The sequence below is a fragment of the Rhineura floridana genome, chromosome 3, assembly GCF_030035675.1.
Source record: "Rhineura floridana isolate rRhiFlo1 chromosome 3, rRhiFlo1.hap2, whole genome shotgun sequence".
NCBI classification, from domain to species: domain Eukaryota; kingdom Metazoa; phylum Chordata; class Lepidosauria; order Squamata; family Rhineuridae; genus Rhineura; species Rhineura floridana.
This window is the reverse complement of record NC_084482.1, coordinates 21,639,344-21,660,080: the sequence shown is the minus strand read 5'-3', so window position 1 is coordinate 21,660,080 and position 20,737 is coordinate 21,639,344. Positions and strand designations below refer to the sequence as shown.

At 43.5% G+C, this 20,737-nt stretch overlaps 1 protein-coding gene across 2 annotated transcripts in view; it reads left to right on the top strand.

The window, feature by feature from the left end:
* The window catches only part of FAIM2 (Fas apoptotic inhibitory molecule 2), a 65,579-nt gene that overhangs the window by 20,250 nt on the left and 24,592 nt on the right, over positions 1-20,737 (top strand). For both annotated transcript variants that reach the window (XM_061614923.1, XM_061614924.1), the window contains 6 exons: positions 2,627-2,727; positions 5,743-5,807; positions 7,920-7,973; positions 13,850-13,900; positions 16,369-16,408; positions 18,812-18,849. In XM_061614923.1, the coding sequence (XP_061470907.1) occupies positions 2,627-2,727; positions 5,743-5,807; positions 7,920-7,973; positions 13,850-13,900; positions 16,369-16,408; positions 18,812-18,849 (349 nt within the window). The remainder of the gene's footprint in view (positions 1-2,626; positions 2,728-5,742; positions 5,808-7,919; positions 7,974-13,849; positions 13,901-16,368; positions 16,409-18,811; positions 18,850-20,737) is intronic.

The following is a 20,737-nucleotide window of genomic DNA, read 5'->3' as shown; positions in this document are numbered from 1 at the left end:
GTGGAGGAGATTGGGTGGGTGGGCACTGGGCAGAAGGGAAGCCCCTTTCCTTTCCAAAAGGAAAACATTATAAACAGAATCATTCTTTTTCAGGCTTTCCCCCAGCTTTTTATTCTACAGCAGACACATGTAGCCTCCCACCCAAATTTAAACCAAAGCTTTCCCTGGCCGCATGCACACCAGGCCCTTATTTCACTTTGGACAGTCATGGCTTCTCTCAAAGAATCCTGGGAAGTGTAGTTAGTGAAGGGTGCTGAGAGTTGCTAGGAGATGCCCTGTTCCTCTCACAGACCTTCAATCAGAGTGGCTGACTGTTAAACCATTGTCTCAGGGGAATAGGAGTCTCTTAGCACCCTTCACAAACTACACTTCCCAGGATTCTTTGAGGGAAGCCATGACTCTCTCACATGAAATCAAAGTCTGGTGTGGGTGTGGCCCTCTGATTAGGCAAGCCCAGCAGCTGTGAGGCTTTTAGAACTCTGACAGTTGGTTCTTACTGAGCATGCTCGGCGCTATCATTGGGTCCCAGCCAAAATTTATTAAATTAATTAAAAATCAGCCAGGCATTTTTTAAACTTTTAAACTGCAGCAGATGAAGGTCAGAGTATGGGGCAACATCAGTATTAGGATTACAGGTACTCTGTGAACATTGCTGATTTTTAATGAATTTCAACAGATTATGAGAACAGAGAAAAAAGTCCAAAAGGGCTCTGAGGTTTTTCTCTCTCTTTTTACACTTTGAACTGTCTATTCTCTCTGACTGTTTTGTGTATCACCATGAAAATTGACAGCGTTGTTAAGCAAGTGTTTCTGAGTTTTCAATTTAACATTGCGGAATGTGAAAAATCCCCGCTGGCTAGATACTTTTAAATGCTTTAAATATGTTTTTATTCTATTTTTAATTGTACTGCTTTATCAATTCTTTAGTTGCCACCCTAGGCTCCATTGGGAGGAAGGGTGGAATATAAACTGGATAAATAATAATGCAAACCATTGATATTTAGTACTATCTGAGCCTTCCCCACAGTAGGCAGAATTTCCACATTAGTTACTTTCACAGGACTGTAACATTCTGTTACTGTATTCAGTAACCTTCTGTCAAACTCATCAGTGAAAGAGGAACACTTCTGCTCTTCCATATCTATCCGAAATCTACATGTTAAATTCTCCACACTTTCCTCCAAATAATACCAAGAGCCACTCAGTACATTAATCACAGCTTCAGAATGAGGATTCTATGTTGTGGTCCCTCATGTCTAAAGTGCCCTTTCCAACCTCTTTCCGGTAGGGTTGCCAGGCTCAAGGCCTGAGAATGATTCTGTATCTTTAAGAGAAGAGAAAATTCAGCCAAGTGCAGGTTTTCTTGCAACACTATAATGGGAAAAACCACAAGGTGGAATTCTCCCTTCCCCCTGCAGAACTTTTAAAGATACAGAACACCTCTTGGAGGGTGGGCTTGGAAAGAGAAATTTAAAAACAGAATCCTATACGCTGATATAATATAGTATTGCATTGTTCTGAAAGTGGTGGTGAGGGGAGAGGAGTTTGAAATGTCCCTATGCAACCAAAGAATAAACTAGCTTAGTGACCCCTCACATTTAGTTCAAAACAGAAACATTGCAGGGTTGCCCCTTTCTTGGGACACTCACATGATCCTGAGAGAGTACAAAGTCTGCCTGGGCTCCCCAGGCCCTATGGCCTTTTGATCCTCTTCTGCAGTTCATTGGCCAGAACTGGAACATGCAGTTTTCAGTGTTATGCTGGGTTTGCCTTTGCCTTTCCCCCCATTATATCTTTGATCTCTGATGCTGTCACCTGTGACATCTTTTAAAACTGCTTGTCTTGAAGATGGGAACTTTCAATTCACTTCACCTTCAGAAGTAAATCAAACTTTGTGCTTTACGTCCCTGTGATGCCTTTTCTGTTGTTCCTCATTTACCATAGCCACAATCTAACAAATGTTGTCAGTTTCATATACTGACCCAGTTTGCATATCACAATAAACCATAGTTAATAGGTCTGGGCCACTTTGCTCCTCCTTGCTAGTGCAACAGAGAGACAAACCATGACTCCTTGCTTAGCATTATATCTGAATCATGGTTTGTTTTGCTCAAACAAGTCACAATCAATAAGCCAAGAACAAACCTTGGTTACAGATCATGGTTTGTTTGGAGTGAAACAAATCAAGATTCCCAGCTTGGATGTAATGCTAAGTCAGGGATCATGGTTTATTACTCCTGTGCACTAATCATGCTTAGAATTTTATGTGCACTAGTGCAAAGTCATGCTTTGAATTTTATAATGCCTGTAAAAGGCTTACATGTGACCAAGATGCAAGGGGTTTTATTTGCTTGCAAAGGCTTTTGGTTATGGGCAGTAAAATTCATTCAAAAACATGCTTTTCCTAGTGTGATGGAACATTGTGCTGTTGCTAATGGTGATTTCAATGTGCAAATGCTGATCTGATGTAGAAGATATCTGACTTGCTGAAAATATTTAGGAAATCCATGGCCGAATGGCACACCAGGAAAAATTTGTGCTGCTTTGAAGAGAGATGTGCTCTACTTACCTCCAGGAGAGAGCTATGGAACAAAACTGGACATTTCTTGTTTTCCATCCTTTTTAGGTACCAGTCCTAACTATGGGAGTGGATACTCAGGGGACACTGAAACACTCACAACTTTCAGCTGGGATGACCGCAGCGTGCGCAGGGTGTTCATCAGGAAGGTATCATCTAAAACAGCTGACTGTTGTCGTATGGGGAAGGAATCCATTGGGGAGGATGTAATCATGGCTTGGGTATGTGGGCTATTGAACCCCAGCAGCACCTCAAGGTACCACCTTCTGTCTCAGTTCAAGTCCAAAGCAGAGAGGCAAACTTTTTCCAGCTTTGCTCTGGTGGAGAGACTTCTAAAGCTGCAGGTCTGTTAAGCTCAATTCAGTTACTTCTGAGTAAACATGCATAAGGTAACCTGTCCAGCTGCCAGTTGGCACCTAACCAGAGCTTGGAAGATTACTTTTAAAAAGTAATAAATTACAGTTACAGTAGGGCCCCGCTTCTCGGTGCCCCGCTTTTAGGCTTTCCACTAATATTGCTCCAGTAGGGTGATCAGCTGTAGGGGGGCTGGAGCTCCCCGCACTCCAGCTGATCGTGCCGGAGGAGGGGAAGATCTGATCTTCTCCTCCTCTGGTGTAATCAGCGGGTTAGGTTCCACACCCCCGTGCTACAGCTGATCCACTTTCCGGCGGTTTTTGCTTTCCGGCGGGGGTCTGGAACCTAACCTGCCGTATGAGTGGGGCCCTACTGTACAATTACATGGCCCCAAAAAGTAGTAATTACCATTACAATTACAATTGCTCTGAAAGTAACTGATCACTTTTTCTTAAAAGTAATCACTACAATTACATTTCAGTTACTTTTTAAAAAAAATAAACTGCCTACCAGGTGCTGGCCTTGGCTGCTGCACATCTAAGTAGCTTAAAACAACATTAAAAATAAACCCACACATACAGAGGTAGTAGAATAATTCTTTTTATCCATAAAATAGCAATGGTGGTCTCTCCACTGGTAAGGGAGGTGGGGAGGGAGGCAGAAGCCACTACTCAGACCTTTGCATGTCAAACCAAGTGCACCCCCCCCACTCAGCCAGCAAGCATAATCTCTTAACCACCTCCTGGATCCTGCCCTGCCGCCAACTAAGGGACACTCACTCAAGCAAACATTTTTCCCTGAGATTCAAAAAAATTAAAATACTGCAAATACAGCACAGTAGCCAGAGAGGGTGGTGGAGGCCACATTGTGTGCCAAGTGCAAACATGGTGTACATACACGCACACACACGTTGTCATCTTTCACCTCCACAGTTCTTTATCTCCATTCTGCTGCTGCCTCCTTCTCCTCCTTTATCTGTGTTATTGCTCTCTGGCTCCTTTCTCCCTCCACTCCATTCTTCTCCACCACCATCCATTGTTTTCTCCACTCCACTCCTGTCTCGCTCTCCAGCTCCTCCCTTGTCGCCTCCTACCCACCCACAGAGCGTGAGAGAGGAGTGATGCTGCACAGAAGCCCAGTTTGAGGCACATGATTTTCATCCACAAATCAGAGGAGCAGAAGACTTCCCCTGCTTTCCCCCCCCCCAAGTAATGCCCAAAAGTAATGCTGGAAATGCTACAATTACTCCACAAAAGTAATAAAATTACTCCTAGTTCTATTACTATCAAAATGTAAAGGAATTACCCATTCATTCCTCAAAAAAGTAATAAATTAGAAGTAATTCATTACTTGTAATGAATTACTTCCAAGCTCTGCACCTAACAACCCCAGTCCTCCTTAGCAAGATTGTAACGGATTCACTGTCTGGGCCCTTCAGGGGTGCTCTACAGCAGGAGTGAGAAACCCCAGGGCTGTGGGTAAAACACAAGCAGTCAGTTTGGACTTTAGCAGCCTGCAGAGAGGAATGGGAATTGCTGCACTGACTGCAGCCCTGCTGCCTCCAGCCACTTCCACAGTCAGCATGCGAGCCCTGACAGATTACCCCCTAGGCCAGTGGTTCTCAATCTTTTTTGGTTCATGGCGCACTGTAAAACATATAAAAATTTTCTGGCGCACTTCGTGTACAAAATTAAAAAGATATTAATATATTTTAAACTATGAATAAAAATATCTTAATAATAATATACTTTCATAATATTCGCGGCACACCTAGCCACCTCTTGCGGCACACCAGTGTCAGAGCTTGGAAAAGTTACTTTTTTAAACTACAACTCCCATCAGCCCCAGCTAGCATGGCCGCTGGATTGGGCTGATGGGAGTTGTAGTTTAAAAAAGTAACTTTTCCAAGCTCTGACCAGTGTGCCCCGGCGCACCGTTTGAGCATCACTGCCCTAGGAAATGTGAGCCTCAACAGAAAAAAGTTTACCCACCCCTGCTCTAGAGTAGAGATGTGCTAGAATTCCACCCAATTCAGATGTGGTATCTAATTTTCCATTAATTCACTTATTTGCTATTGTTGCAAATCCGATTTTTATGTAGTGATTTTCCATGGCTATTTTTGCAGACAGTTTTTTTTAAGTGTCTAAAATATCAATATTAACAGCAATTTTTATCGCTATTTCCTTCAGTGTATCAATATTTCCTTTCAAAATATTGATATTTAATATCAATATTTTTCTGAGGCGGTGGGGACCGGATCTGCAAAAGCAGCGGCTTGTAGACAGAGAACAAACTCAAATTGATACCAGCCTGTTAGGACAACAGAATGCTTTCAAACTAGCACTGGCCAATGGATCCCATCCCTACTCCCCTTATGCATTTACAAATATGTGATGGGATTGCACCTACCAGCTCATGTCCCCCTGCACTGTGCCATCCATGTTCCTGCCCCAATGGTCCCAGAATTCCCATTCAAGCGGAGGAGCTCTTCATGTGTACCTCTGTATGAGCATATGGCCTTGTCTCCCTGAATGCGGAATGCACTGCCTAAAGGGGGAATGGCCAGAAGATCTGCTTGCATGCTGGGAGCCATGGGATGGGGGAGAAACCAATGGGTGTGATCCCACATACCCCGCATGGCTTTGTGACTGTGTGAGAGGGGTGTGTGTTGTGTGAATCTCTATCAAAAGACAGAGTCGATGGGCAGGACTATCTTTCTTAACAGCTCAGGTCCCACAAGGAGGGCATTTGTCAAACTTTGGCTCTATGCACCAGCCATGCTGATTTCTAGCCTCTTTTCCCAATTCCAGGTTTACAGCATCCTTTTGCTTCAGCTTCTTGTTACAGTCAGCATTGTGGCTCTCTTCACCTTCTGGTAAGTCTCTGGGTTCACAACAAGTGTTTTGCTCTGGGTTCCTTTTCTGGTTTGACTGATGTTTCCTAATGACATTGTGATTCCTGCATGATTTCTCTCTGTGCATGGAAAAACAAGGAGCAAAACATGCATGACGGTCTAACTTGTGGACTATCTGACCAATCTCTGTTTAAGTCCACAGACTCTTATTCAAGCCGACAAACCTGATTGGTGGTTTATACATATTTATTTACTGACCGTGTGCCTGGGGCATTAAATAGAATGAGAGCAAACTATAAGGCATTGTTATAGTATTCCTCAAAATTCCTTGGATATTTTAACCAAAGAGGAACATCCACAATTGCCTTGAATGTTACTTTCAGGGGTAACCAACCTGATGCCCTCTGGATGTTGTTGGGACTCTAACTCCTATCCACTCCAGCCAGCATGACTGATTGTCAAGGATGATGGGAATTGTAGCCCACAACATCTGGAAGGCACCATGTTTGCCACCTCTACTTCAGGCGAGATTTGGTGGCAACTGCTCAAAAGCTCTATGGGCCGCCACCTGTATGAATGGGGTGGCTGCCTCTTACATTAAGAGCTGAAGAGAAAGAGAGAAATTTAATGTAATTTTATATCTAACTATCGTGCCTTTCTGCATGCTCAAGCTGGCTATCAAAATCAAGATAAAAATCACCAAAGAAAGAAAGGTGTCCTTTGCTCTGCTTGTGAAGTGGCCCACAGAGGGCTAGTGCTTGGGTATTTCATCCTTATCTGCCTTTTGCCACCATAAGTGATACATTAGATATCACCCTCTCTGTACCCGGCAACTTCGTCTTGAAGAATAAAACTTAAGGATTCTGCAGCACAGTTGCATGCACTTTTATTCATGGCCTCACTTACAGTGGCTGGCTGCCTGATGCTCAAATAACCAAGATGAGCAATGCCAAGGGCTACCAGCATCAAATTGCATGTAGCATCAATAATAAATTGGCATCACTTGAGACCTTTCAGGCCATTTAATCACCCATCTACAAAGCCAACAGCCATCTCCCTGGAGCAGAATAAAGGGAAGAAATCAATGGCAATAGGGCTGATTGTGATGCACTCTTCAATTATCTTTAAGGCGGTGTGGAAAGTTAGTAGCATTGCTCCCCCTTCTTTGAGCACTGGGAGGTTTGAGGGCTCTTTCCAAGAATGGCATGTGGTGTTCGCAGGGTTTTGCTCTAGAAGTACATGAAGCATTAATTTGCCACATCTGCATCCAAATCAGCAAAGAGCTATGCAGAAAATGCCTCAGAGAAGGCTCCCTCCCAGTACTGGGGCAAAATGGGTAGACTATTCCTTGGCACTGATGCTGGGATGGGACCCAGTTCCCTCCCCCCAATGCTAACACAGTAGCAGCCATCAGCCTGTTATACAAGACTGAGAACATTCTGACTAGTCCCAGATCTGATACAAACCTGTAATTAGACCCTACAGCATGGCTGGCTCACATTCTGGGGTGGGGTGGGGTTGAGGGTTGCATTCACCCTTGGCCAACTGTCTGCGGGCCACGTGGCAACAGTGGGTGTGGCCAAACATTTTCTCATGCAAATTCTTATATGCACACCTGCACACAGATACACATACAGGGACACAAGGCTCCTCCTCAACTAATACATGCGGGCCATCAGGGGGGTTATTGCCACCTATTTGTTCATCCAATGATCAATCTGATGACTGGCGGGGGGATACATTGCATTCTCATCAGGCTGCTTGACTCCACCCAACCCAGCACTGTCTCTACTTTTTTTTTTTAATGATAAAAATTGGTGGGTCTTTCAGAAGGGCTGAAAAAATGCTCGGGGGCTGGATCAAGGTCCCCATTTGCTGGTTAGTTGTCCATGCTCTACAGCAATCACCCCATTTAGCAACATAGAACAGTACATTATGGCTACAGTGGGATGGAGAGGAGGCAAGAGAGGAAAGAGGCAATAGTTGAGTGGGGGCACTTGAGTTAAGTGTGGCTCATACAGATCATGTCCAAGCTGCACAGAAGAAGGCTCATGGATCAAGTGTTTTGGCTTCCATGCTCTGCTCTCTATGAATTATTCTTATGTATCACGTCTTTCTTTTCCTTTACTGCAGTGAACCAGTCAAAGGATACATCCAGGCAAATCCAGCCTGGTACTGGGCTTCCTAGTAAGTACTAACTTTACCTCAGAAATAATCTTTATTCCTTTTTTTTAATGTGGCAGAAATTGATGGCATCCCTGCCGCCGCCAAAAAAACCCACACCCTAACCAAAACCTGTACAAAATGAACCTGCGGCTTCAGTGGCATTGGGAATTGTCATGCAGGCAATCAGGGCTCACATTGTGAATGTGATGGCAGCCAACCATATTTAGCTTTATGACAGTGTCACAAAGCTAGCTGAGAGTGAGGGCAATGTTTTCTGCATCAAAATTGCCCTCACTCACAATAAACACTTTCACCCCTTTTCAAAAAATTCCCAAAAATTGCCAAGGGAGGCACTTTTCACACCTCAAGAAAATATTCTTGAAAAGCAGTTACCCTTTTCAACTAGCTGCAATGGTCTGACTCAGTCTAAGCCAGCTTCTCTTGTTCCCAACTCTGCAGTAACTCCTTCCGCCGATAGGAATAGCCTGCAACACTATTTGTTTTAGTTTGCATTTGGCCAATATATTTAGAATCTGCCTCTCCAGTGACTATCATTTCCCTGGGTTCAAGCAACTTGCCAGTACTAGAGTCTATATTACTTTTCCTCCGGCCCCGCTTCTAACCAGAGCAGTAGCCTGATGTGACAAAATTAACCGCTTATCAGTGTATCATGAAAAGCTTCATCTGTGCTCAGTTTGTTTGCGTTAGGCAGCTGTTAAAGGAACAGGAAGGAGTGGGCTAAGGTGGAGGAAGAGAAAAGGTGAAAGCACAGTGTGGCCAGATTGTACCTGAGTCATAGATAAGCCTTTGAAATCCACTTCACATTAACCAGCTGTTGAACCTAAATGATTGTGGGAAATGCCAACTTTTCTTCAGCTACATCCCATGGTGTTAAAGGTATTTGCTGATGTGGCACATGCTTGTGATGTCTGAAATGTTATTTCTGGCATTTTAGAGAGACAAATTAACATAACCAGAAGGTGTGCAGTGCTGAATGTTGAAATGGGCATGTGACAGCAAGGCTCAGAACCTCCAGCCTATGTTTTAGGCATTTATTCAGAAGAAAAAATTAAATAAGACTTTCATTAATGTGGTGGTTAGGGCAAACATTTATTGCTTATGGCCAGTTACCTTTGCAGAAATTCAGACGTGCTCGAAAGTATATTATATAACAAATTAGGTTGTGAATATAAATACTAAAAAAAAGTATGTCTATAAAACAGGAAATAAAAGACAGCATCAAGTTTTTTTAAAAAAAATCAATAAAACAAAGGATTTTTTAAAAAAAACAATAAAAATAAACAATAAAATGTCAAATCAGAGCATCACAATGACAATGTACTGTATAGATATCTCAGAAAGTTTTTTTTTGCACAGAGTGGATATGTTTAATGCTTCTTTTAAGTATTGTTGTGCATTTGTGTATTTGTATATGTTCAGTTTGGTCTATGACCGTAAATAAAAATCAGTCAATCTGATTGTTGTAGCAATCAGCTCAGAAAGAGATACTCTGTCAGTCACACAGAGAAGTGACCACCCAATTAGGACTGGCATAGTTAACAGCACATGACCACTTCCCACAAATTACCATTTCTAAGAAAGGGTTGACAAATGCCCCATAAAAGAGAACATATCTGAATTATAAACTATCACAGAAAACATACAGGTCTCACAGTGCACAAAAATGTAGCCAGTCCAACGTAGCTATATATGACACACAGGGCTGGTTCAGGCATGGGTACTCATCATCACTCATTGATGACAATCAAAACCCGATTTCTTAAATCTATTATCTGTTCCTGCAACTTCTACCCTGCTTAACCAATAAAACTCACAAATATTAAAAAGATGAACACAACAGCACTCTGAAATAAAGCAACAGATAAATAAAAATCAATCCAGTTGGAGAACAGCAGCAATAACATATATACCCTCTAATAATGTTCTTCTGGAAAAGCCTGATAATATAAAACCATTTTTGCTGCCCACCTAAAATCAATCAGCAAAGAGGCCAGGCATACATCTTTTGGAAAGCTGTTCCAAAATTCAGTGCACCATGACCAAAAAGGCTCTACCCCATGTATCCCCCTGCCATACCTTCGGATAGCAGAGGAACCCAAAGAAGGGCCTGCATCAGAAGAGAAAGATAGCTCTTATCTGGTACATTCTTAAGATAATTTGGCCCTGACCTTTGCGGGCTTTGAAGGTCAAAGCCATAAAATTTTCACATGTGAATGACCCAATTCAGATGAATCATCACAGACAGAACTTTCATCACACCTTGTAATAGCAAACTCAGGTGTAGCAGGTGTTGAGAGCCAATTGATATGTAGCCAACACTGGGCCTCTGAGAAAACAGGGAAGTATCACTGTGCTCTGGAGAAGTCCAAGGTTTGTACAACTACAAAAGAAAAATCTGTAAGGAGGGAAAACTAGGAGGATTGAGCATGCTCAGTGGCTATGGAACGTTGGGGGGGGGGGAAATGGGGAGTGGGAATGGAGTATTCTGGGACATGGCTGACTGACTGGAACACTGAATAGGAGCACTCCATGCTGCAGCATTTTGTCACATATCCTACTTGTATCCGGGGATGGGTGAGAATTTCAATTCAGTTCGCATTTCAAGCAGAATTTATCAAATTCACAATTTCCAAAACAATATGAGAACCAAAACACAGGCATCCTTCGAAATTTGCATGTATTAGAATTTTGGGATGCAGTTCACCAACTAAACATTTACAAAAAATGCATATATCAGGGGAAAGTGCGCATAAAAATGAATATATGAGTAAAAACAACATGCAAAAAGGCATGAAGTGATGAGAAATGGCTTGCAAAAATGTGTCCCTTTGTCAAAACTGCCTACAAAAATGTGCTTATTTGGAGAAATTCGCACTAAAATGAAAAAAATCACAGATCACTGTAGAAATGTAGAGAACTGAATTTAAAATTGGAAAAATGAGAAACTGAGAGAACGGAAACAGACATCCCTACTTGTATCATATAATGTGAACTAGCATGTGATACTCCTCTCTGGAATCTCTTCCAGTGCTGACCCAAGAATTTTGGAGTCTCTTGGGGAAGGCACCCTCAGTTGTCTTAACCTGGAAGAGGCAGGACATGCCATTCAAGGCCTCTTACCATCTTGGATGCTCTGTGCAAAACAGGAATGGTGATAGGGTTGGGTTGGTGGACCCGTTGCCAGTCTTGGGGTTCTGATTTTCCCAAACCTGGTCAGTTCACAGAGCCACCTATTAACATGTAATTGGGTATAGGGAAATCAAGCAACAAGCATGCCAGAGTAAACAAATCTCCAGATGCCTGTAATGCTGGAGAAAGTACAGACACAAGGAAGATGCTGATGCCACCAATGAATCCATGCCTAGGGTCACTGCATCGAGGATGGGGGCTCCTATGGTTTTAACAGTTGTGTTGAAGAGCAAATATTGGCAGGTGCAACTTGCCGAAACAGATGACAAATGCTAGTGCTAATGAGCAGCACTCTTTCAGTACCTCTCGGCTCCTCAAAATCCTATGATTTTTCAGTCTTCCTTGGGTTTTTTTTGCAGCTTACAATAAAAGTCCTAAACACTCAAGAGGCTATCAAGAACCAGAATTAAGGGGTGGGGTGAGACACGGCAACTGTAGGTGATAGTTTCTCCTCAGCCTGACAACATGTCACAGCCTCACTGTTGCTAATGTAAGCGGAGCCTGTCTTCTCAGTAGAAAGCAAGCTCCCCACCAGGCAGAAGGTGACAGCATGGCAAGTAGTTTAGGGTTACGCTCTACAGCCCTTTACATAGTGGAAAAATACTTGTGGAAGGTTTTTTTTAAGAGTGTCTCTGGGGGTTGACCTCCTGTTCCCTACTCAGTCAGGTGTGTGGAATCACTGACAATTCCCCACCAGGTTTAACTGGTTGGTTGTGCAGATCATCTTTCCCCAACCCACGAGGGCGGTTGTTCTCAGTTTCTGTTTTAGCCCTTAGTCCTCCAAGATGTAGGATGGGGTTCAACATGAAACCTGAGAAGCTTGGGCTATTGTGCCAATTAAGCCATCACTCAGTAGCCCTCTCCTCCTTTTCTATTAGCCCAGGAATGCAGAGCCTGTGGCCCTCCAGATGTGTGTGGATTCCAGCTCCCATCAGCCCCAGCCAGCATGGCCAATAGTCAGGGATGGAGGGAACTGGAGTCCAGCAGCAATCTGGAGAGCCACAGGTTCCACCTAACCCTACATTAAGCCAATATCAGAAAGGGATGTATCTCAGTGGTAGAGCATCTTGCTTTACAAGCAGAAGGTCCCAGGTTCAATCCTTGGTGTCTCCAGGTAGGACAAGAAATGTTCCCTGTCTGAAACCCTGGCCGATGGTCAGGGATCCTTCTACCTTCCATCCTGACCTTGAAGGGAGGAAGGATTCACATTTGCTTGCATTGTGTTGTTCAACCTAGTTATCGCTAGTTGACTGATGGCTTTCCTGCAAGGCTTCCACAGACTACTTGTGGGTGCTGGAGAAAACTGGAGTAATCATTAGACAAAAAGCTGTACAGAGCCAGACCAAAGCAAAACTGGGGAGGGGGGCATTTTCTCTCTCCCACATCACACAGATTGAACAGAGCGTGTATTCCCAGCTCTGCCTCTCTAATGTCATTCTCATTGCAGAGGACACATCCTCATACTTGACCTCAATTTTACAAGTCCTTAGCAAAATGCCTATCATGATGACAGACTATGTTTATGTGTGGTTGGGGGACATTTGTATAGTGCAAAGGCCTCTGCATAGAGATACTTTACATCCCCCTGTGGGAACTTTTGTCAGGGAAGGGGCTGAAGCTCTGTGGCAGAGCACATGCTTTGCAGGCAGAAAGTCCCAGGTTCAATCCCCAGCATTTCCACTTAAAAGGAGAATGCAACAGGTGATAAAAAGGAAACAGTAGTGGTCGGTAGTGAGGCAGAGCAGCAAGGTGTTACCTGACCTCCCATCTCACATGTTGCTCCTGCTTACTGGGAGGTAAAGAGGGAGGGGTGAGGCAGCAGTGAGGTTGGTGCAATGCAAAGGCACCAGCGGAAGCAACAGATTTTCTCCACCAGTACATATGCACTGCGCCAACTTTGACATGTGTCACCCCTCTCCCTCTCCCTCCCAGTAAGCAGCAGCAACACAGGTGATAGGAGGTCAGGTATGCACCACCCTACCCCACCCCAAGTGCTACTGGAAGAACCTCTCTTGGTCTGAGAGCCATTGCCAAGTGGAGCAGACAAACGTGGGCCACATTGACTTGTATAAGACAGCGGCATTGTGTACTCCTACACTGGTGAGAGCCAAGGCCTGAGCGAAGGGCTTTCTTTACTCCCCTCCCCTTAAAAAAAATTGATTGGCAACCATTTACTTACTTAGGGACCCCCTGGAGTGGGGACTAAACTCACTTCCTGATCTTGGTAATTTCAGCCACTGAGAATTAATTTCCTCTTATCATCCACATAGCTCCTCTCCTTCATCTACACAGCTCTATCTGGAGTTCTCTTTCTTGATCACTATAGGTTGTGATGGAAAGATAAGAACCAACTTTTTAATGTATAGATCAAACTTTGCCAGTGTGGTACCTTCCAGATGTAAATGGACTACAGCTCCCACCATCCCTGACCATTGACCATGTTGGCTGGGGATGATGGGACGCGGAGTCTGATGACATCTAGAGGGTATCGGGTTAGCAAAGGCTGGTATAGATGATGATTATATTTAATAATTATACCCCATTTTTTCTATGGGATGGTTTGCACCTGATGCTTTATGAAAGGAGAAATGAACAAGCAATTCTTTTAGTCACAGGAGTGGCAACAGCTTTTCCTCCTTGGTTCACCTCTTTCTTTCTCTCTCTATCTCCCTCCCCCCCCCTTACAGTGCTGTTTTCTTTATTACCTACTTGATCCTGGCTTGCTGCTCTGGACCCAGGTAAAATGCTACCTTCTGTGCAATCGATAGATAGACAAAGGATCTGTGTCCTCCATATATCTATGTATCTATTTTGTTTGAGGAAGAGTTCTGTGTCACCTCGGGAGCTTGGATATTCTCATGTCAGCACAAGCTGATCTTCTAGCTATCACTCCCTTTATTAATTTTGTGCCTTTTTTTCCTATTCGAATGATCAAACGCCGTCCAGACACTAGATTTCTTTTTGGTATTAACTGTTTCATACTTCCCGTCTCCCCAAGAGATAAGATATTCCAGGAGTCACCTAGGCTTTTACAGGCTTGTGAGAAGAGAGATCGGGAGTGCTAGGATGTTTCTGCAATGATATTTGTGTTTTTTACAAATATTCCAGTTGAGTGTGAGTGGCAGGGGGTTGGAAAGAGTAGGTAAGAGCCCAGATATTGTGAGTCTCCAGTGCAGGATCAGTTTCCTAAATGTAAACAGTATGTCTTTAGGCCCCCCTCTCTCACAAACATACTATCTTTTGCCAGCCATGTTCAAAATTATTAAACTGTCTAGAACCACCTTCCAAGCATGTGGGTGTGTCCAGTAGTAGCCACCAGTCATCAAAAGACATGAAATGTTAATTCAATCAAGGACCATCTAGCACAGCCTTTCCCAACTAGTGGGCCACCAGATGTTGTTGGACCACAATTCCCATCTTTCCTGACCATTGGCAATGCTGGCTGAGGCTGATGGGAGTTGTGGTCCAGCAACACCTGGTGGCCCACTAGTTAGGAAAAGCTGGTGTAGCATCACTGTCCATGGAAGAAACATCATCATCCATTAGATGTACAAAAGTCTAGTTTAGGGGGAGCCAATGAGGTGCCCTCCAGATGTTGTTGGACTGTGCAACTCCTATAATCCCTGGTCATTGGCCAGGCTGGGTGGTGCTGATGAGAACTGGAGTCCATCATCATCTGGTGGGCACCACATTGGCTCTCCCTGCACTAGCGTATCTATTTAGCTGCGAGTGCAGGGGCAGTCTGTATTATACAGCCACAAGAGTGGCTGTATACTATAGCCAGTGTGGATTTTTCACATTCCGCAATGTTAAATAGAAAATACCCCCATGCCATTCTGAAGCTTCCCATAAGCTCATTTCAAAACAAAACCTTACAAATCTTATAGTCCTGAACTCAGACACGCTTGCTTAACAACCCTCTAAATTTTCATGGTGATACACAAAACAGTCAGAGAGAATCGAGAGTTCAAAGTCTATAAAGAGAGGGGGGAAACCACACCCCTTTTGGAGTTTTTTCTGTCAGAGTTCTCATGATTCATTAAAAATCAGCCATGTTCACAGTGTACCTGGAATCAGCCATGTTCACAGTGTACCTATTACTGACCTTGCCCCATACTCTGACCTTCATATTCTGCAGTTTAAAAGTTAAAAAAATGCCTGGCTGATTTTTAATTAATTTAAGAAATTTTGCATTGAACTGAATGATAGTGTAGGGCATGCTCAGTAAGAATCAACTGTCAGTGTTCTAAAAGCCAGACTCACAGCTGATTGGCTTGCCTAATCAGGGGGCCACACCCACACTAGACTTTGATTTTACGTGAGACAGTAATGGCTACCCTCAGAGAATCCTGGGAAGTGTAGTTTGTGAAGGGTCCTGAGAGGAGACTCCTATTCCACTGAGAGAGCCACTCTGATTGAAGGTCTGTGAGGGGAAGAGGGAGTCTCCTAGCAACTCTCAGCACCCTTCACTAACTTCACTTCCCAGGATTCTTTGAGAGAATCCATGACTGTCCAAAGTGAAATAAAGGCCTGGTGTGGATGTGGCCAGGGACAACTTTGGCTTAAATTTGGGTGGGAGGCTACATGTTCCTGGTGTAGAACAAAACAGTGAGGGAAACGCTGAAAAGCAATCATACTGTTCACAATGTTTTCATTTTGGAAAGAAAAGGGGCTTCCCCTCTGCCCAGTGCCCACCCACCCAATCTCCTCCCCTCCCCTCCTTGGGGTCAGTGTTGGACTATGACCTGGGAGACCAGAGTTCGAATCCCCACACAGCTGAAAGTGCAGACGTTTTTCAGCATCTTGATATCCCTGGATAACATTGCATTCCAATTAGACTTGACAGTGTTTCATGCAGCTTCTAACTGCTGTGTCATTTAGCAGCAGCCAACACCTGCATCAATGAGGAGGTGACAACAATCTGCCAAATCATGCACAACAATCATGCACAATGAGCCACTTCAAAAGGCACACCTGCAGACCCTGATTGAAAAGTTGAATTGAGGAGATAAGCATCTATGCCCCAACACCAGAGCATCTTAGGACCGATAGTTGAATTGTGTGCATGCAGTTGCCCTCCTGCTCTAATAGCTGTGCTGTTCTTTAATTATCTTATTATGCAAGATGACATTGTGCAATTTTCCTTTCAGTTATCCTCTTTGGCTAACAGCAATGCTTTCTTGGCTCCCTTTCATTTAATTCACAGGAGGTACTTCCCATGGAATCTGATCCTCCTGAGCATCTTTGTAAGTAGCATACCTGGCACTGTGGTTTGTGTTGAGCCAACGGGGAGTGGCTGCAAGTCAAACACTGAAGGCCCAAGAGATATGCTGAGCGAATCATTGAAGCAGCTTCCTCTAACTTGGTACTCTCCAGATGCTGTTGGGCTCCAACTCCCATCAGCCCCAGACAGCATGTCCAATGGTCAGGGATGGCGGGAGTTGCAGTCTGGCAATGTCTGTTGTTGATGAACCACAGCTCCCATCATCCCTGACCATTGGGCATGCTGTCTGGGGCTGATGGGAGTTGAAGCCCAACTATATCAGGAAGGGCTAACATCAAGAAGATGTTAACAAAAGCTGATGTAAAGTTTGGGATGTATTAATACATCACTTAGAGTGTCCAGATGCAAAGAAGGGCTGGGCTCAAGACCTTTATAGAAGAAGAGTTTGGGGCAGCACAGTTTCTCATGCAGGAGTACGAAAAACTGCACCAGCTGAATTTCCATCTGTGACACTAGTTAATACTAGTCCTTTAATAGGAGTCTTGTCCTCTTATGTTTCTGTTCCCTGTCTGGCACCATAGAGGAAGGTGAATACATTCCTAGGCCAAGAAGTGAAGACATGGGATTTGAGTCACTTTTTTTTTTTTGCAATGTGCAGTATGAAAAGGGGCTGTGTTGACCCCCTCCTACCACCAATAAACCCCAGGCATGAACGTTGTGTAGATATAAAAAGCCAGCCATTCTGCTCCTGTTGCCAGTGACTGTTGGGAGGTGGGAGTCATTTCAACAGAGTCCTCAGCCAAGAGCAGCAGCTCTGCACAAAGTAAAGCAGCCTGTCAGACCAGCCCCACGACAGGGAACAGGGAAACACGGATCTGTGACTGGAGGTCGTTGAAATGGCTTCTCCCCTCCCTGCCAGCTCCTGCCAGCAACAGTAGCAGCAGGAGAAAGAGAAAGATAGCTGGGCTTGGGTAAAGGCTCTCCGCACTTGCTCAGAAGGGCTGTCCTCTCTAACCACCCTACATGGTGCAGTGGCAAAGTCCTAGTCTTAGGTAAAAATGGGCCTCTTCAGATGACCTGCATATTGAGCATTCGTCCTAATTTGCTTGCACAAAACCTACCCAGAAGTTAGATTATATCTAATGTTTATTGAGCATTTGTACCGATTTGTTTGCGAGGAGGTTATACAACAGTAAGTATCCATCCAGAATTCATTATAGTTTGTTGGTGGGGTGGTTATACACCTCCCCATTAGTGATCTGTTCATCTCACACTTTTCAATGCATTTCCCTGTTACATCCTTAATCACAAATAGGCGTTTTAAAAAAAAAAAATTGGTTGCACCAAGGTGACAGAGCACTTCAATGCACTTTAATTGTGCACACCTAAATTCCACGTATGTGCCTGAATCACTTCCACAAAATACTGACAACCTGGACCAATATAAGACTCTGTGGATTAAAACCACACTGAGAAAGTTCAGACCCTGATGAACTGACATTGATCATTTGAATCTGGTTTTTTAGGACGCAGGAGCAGTTGGGCATGCATGGTAAAGAATTAGATTCAAATGATCACTGTCGTATGGCCATTATGTGATGAGTGCATGGGATATGTGTGTGTGCACATGTGTATGAGTGAAAGGGGGGCCATTAAAAGTAAGAGGTGAGGAGTCAGTGGTTAGGAGAAATTAAAACTGTGCTACAATATTAGGGCTCCTCCAGACATCCTTTTTTATTGTGCATTCTTGATGATCTGTGCTCATGATGGTGTGGGGGGCAGTTGCACGTGGTTCCTCTTTCAATGCTATTAGTGCCTGTAAAAGTTTTGCTTTTTCATGTCCAGTCAGTGCTTGTGCTATAACCTTCACCAGTGTTGTCTCTGCATGAGAGTGTTTTTATAAACACTCACGTGGTGTTTTTAAGTGCACCAGTGCTGGTGCTCAGAAGCATGCCCTTTTGGCAAAGGATGAGAAAAATAATATGCTGGTAAAACTGAAAAGTCTTTCCCCAAGTTTTTCGCTTTCAGCAGAGACCATGGAAAGGCATTGGCGAGCTGGATGAGTGGCTACCTCTGCTGTGTATCTTCTGTATGTTGCATTGATAAGTGCAGTCCTTTATGATCACAAGTCCAAATGCAGATCACCAGCGTTTTATGATGACAGCTTGCCTGACACAATCCTAGGCCATCTCCCCCCCAAGTTTGCAGTCCCAGGCAGGCAGTTAAAAACAAGAGGTTTATTGAATGTGGGGGGACCACCATCCATGGCTGGTGGGCTGCTTTTAGCTTGGGTGGGTTGCAAGTTCTTCAGGGGTGCCCTGGATAAGCACAAAGAGTGTGCCCTTGTGGTACCATGTGGTTGTGTCTCTTTTCTTGGTACTCAGCTTCACTTCCTAAAGTTAACTGAGTGTCGTTCCCTCCACAGACTCTGTCCATGGCCTATCTGACTGGGATGCTGTCCAGGTAGGTGGCTCACAGGAACAGCTTGGATGCTCTCTATATTTCTTCTTTGTGTGAGATTTTCATTCTCTGGGGTGTCTCTCTCTCTCAGTAGCCCAGGGGTTCCCAAAGTGTGGCCCATGGACCACCAGTGAAAAAAATGAAACGGACTGCCGTCAAGTCAATTCTGACTTATGGGCGACCCTATGAATAGGGTTTTCATGGGAAGCAGTATTCAGAGGGGGTTTGCCATTGCCTTCCTCTGAGGCTGAGAGGCAGTGACTGGCCCAAGGTCACCCAGTGAGCTTCATGGCTGTGTGGGGATTCGAACCCTGGTCTCCCTGGTTTTCTTCAGGTGGCCTGCAGAATGTTCACATTAAATATTCATATTGATTTGTATTGTATTTGTATTGCTTCCTTTATTTCTTTTATTGCATTATCATTTGAATTCCTTGGAATGCAAATCGTAATACTATAAAAATACAATATAAGGAGCAATAATAATACATTAAAAATTATACAGCATCTCACACAGCACATTACAATTGCTGCAACTGGCAGGAAAAACATCGTTAAGTGGTCTGCCAAGACCATCAGCAATTTTCAAGTGGTCTGTGTGGGGGAAAGTTTGGGAACCGCTGGTCTAGCATATCTTCTCTGATGTTTCATCTGAAAATCAGAGCCTGCTTCCTTTTTGATATATATATATAAGACAGTTTTGAAAGCAACAAACAGAACTTCACTCAAGCTTGCTCTGGATCCCTATAAGGATTCTGTTAATCACCTATATATATATATATATATATATATATATATATATAAGTGGATAAGTAAGGCAATAGATACAAATGTATGCCTTGATTTCTAGGTTCACTGAAAGTTGTGCTTCCTAATTATTCCAACTGCATAAAAAACTAGTGGAAGGGGAGTGCTGCAGACTTGGCCATTCGGCACTGGAGTGACGGCTGCATTCCAGGATGGTGGGTAGGGGGGTAGGAGGGCAGTGAGTGTAGACACACCAGCAGAGCCAGCCCAGTGCTCTTGCTGATGTACCTGCACCACCCTGCCCTGCTGCCCTCCACAGCATCAGAGTAAGCAACAGCCAAGGAAGTGCCCAGAGGTCAGATCCACAGCGGTGCGTCCTCCCTGCCAGCTGCTTCTGTCCAACTGTGGCCCAAATTAGAAGAAAAAAACTTCGGTAATAAAGGAAACCTGTAGCTGATAATCTGCCACCTTTTCCCAGCAGGGGTTGGATTTTAACACAGTACCACCAGATATGCAAAAAATAGCTTTATTTGCATTCTATCCCCAGCAAATAAAGGGTGAATGATAAAGTTTATTTAATCTAGCTGGTATGTAGCAGCATTGATGTAGGATTTAAAAAAAAAAAACTTTGCAGAAATAAATCCATTCTCTTTCTTTCAGACATACATTTTTCCATCTAAAGGAAAGAGTAGGATGGATTAGAATTACGATCAAATGAGTTGTAACTAGGGGGGTGGGACCCACATTTTGGTGTCGGTTCATTTTTTGCTCTGTTGAACTTCTTTCTGGTATTGCTTCATAAGGGATCAATATTCGATATTTGTGATAAATACTTTCAGGGTTTTTTCTGCAAGAATATCAATATTAATATTGATATTTTTTAAAATACCATTTTATCTTGATTTTTTTAAAAAAATGATATTTTTCTCAGAATATCATCATTTATATTTTGAGGGAGATGTCAATATTAATATCACTATTTCGAGGAAACTATTGATATTAATATCGATATTTTTAGGTGATTTTTTTAAAAAACCCAGCTTCAGCTATGGAAAACCACTAGAAAATAACCTGATCTGCGCAGACAAAAAAAAGCTAATAAATAGGAAATCTGGTGCCAATTTTGAATTTTGCAAAATTCAAGCAT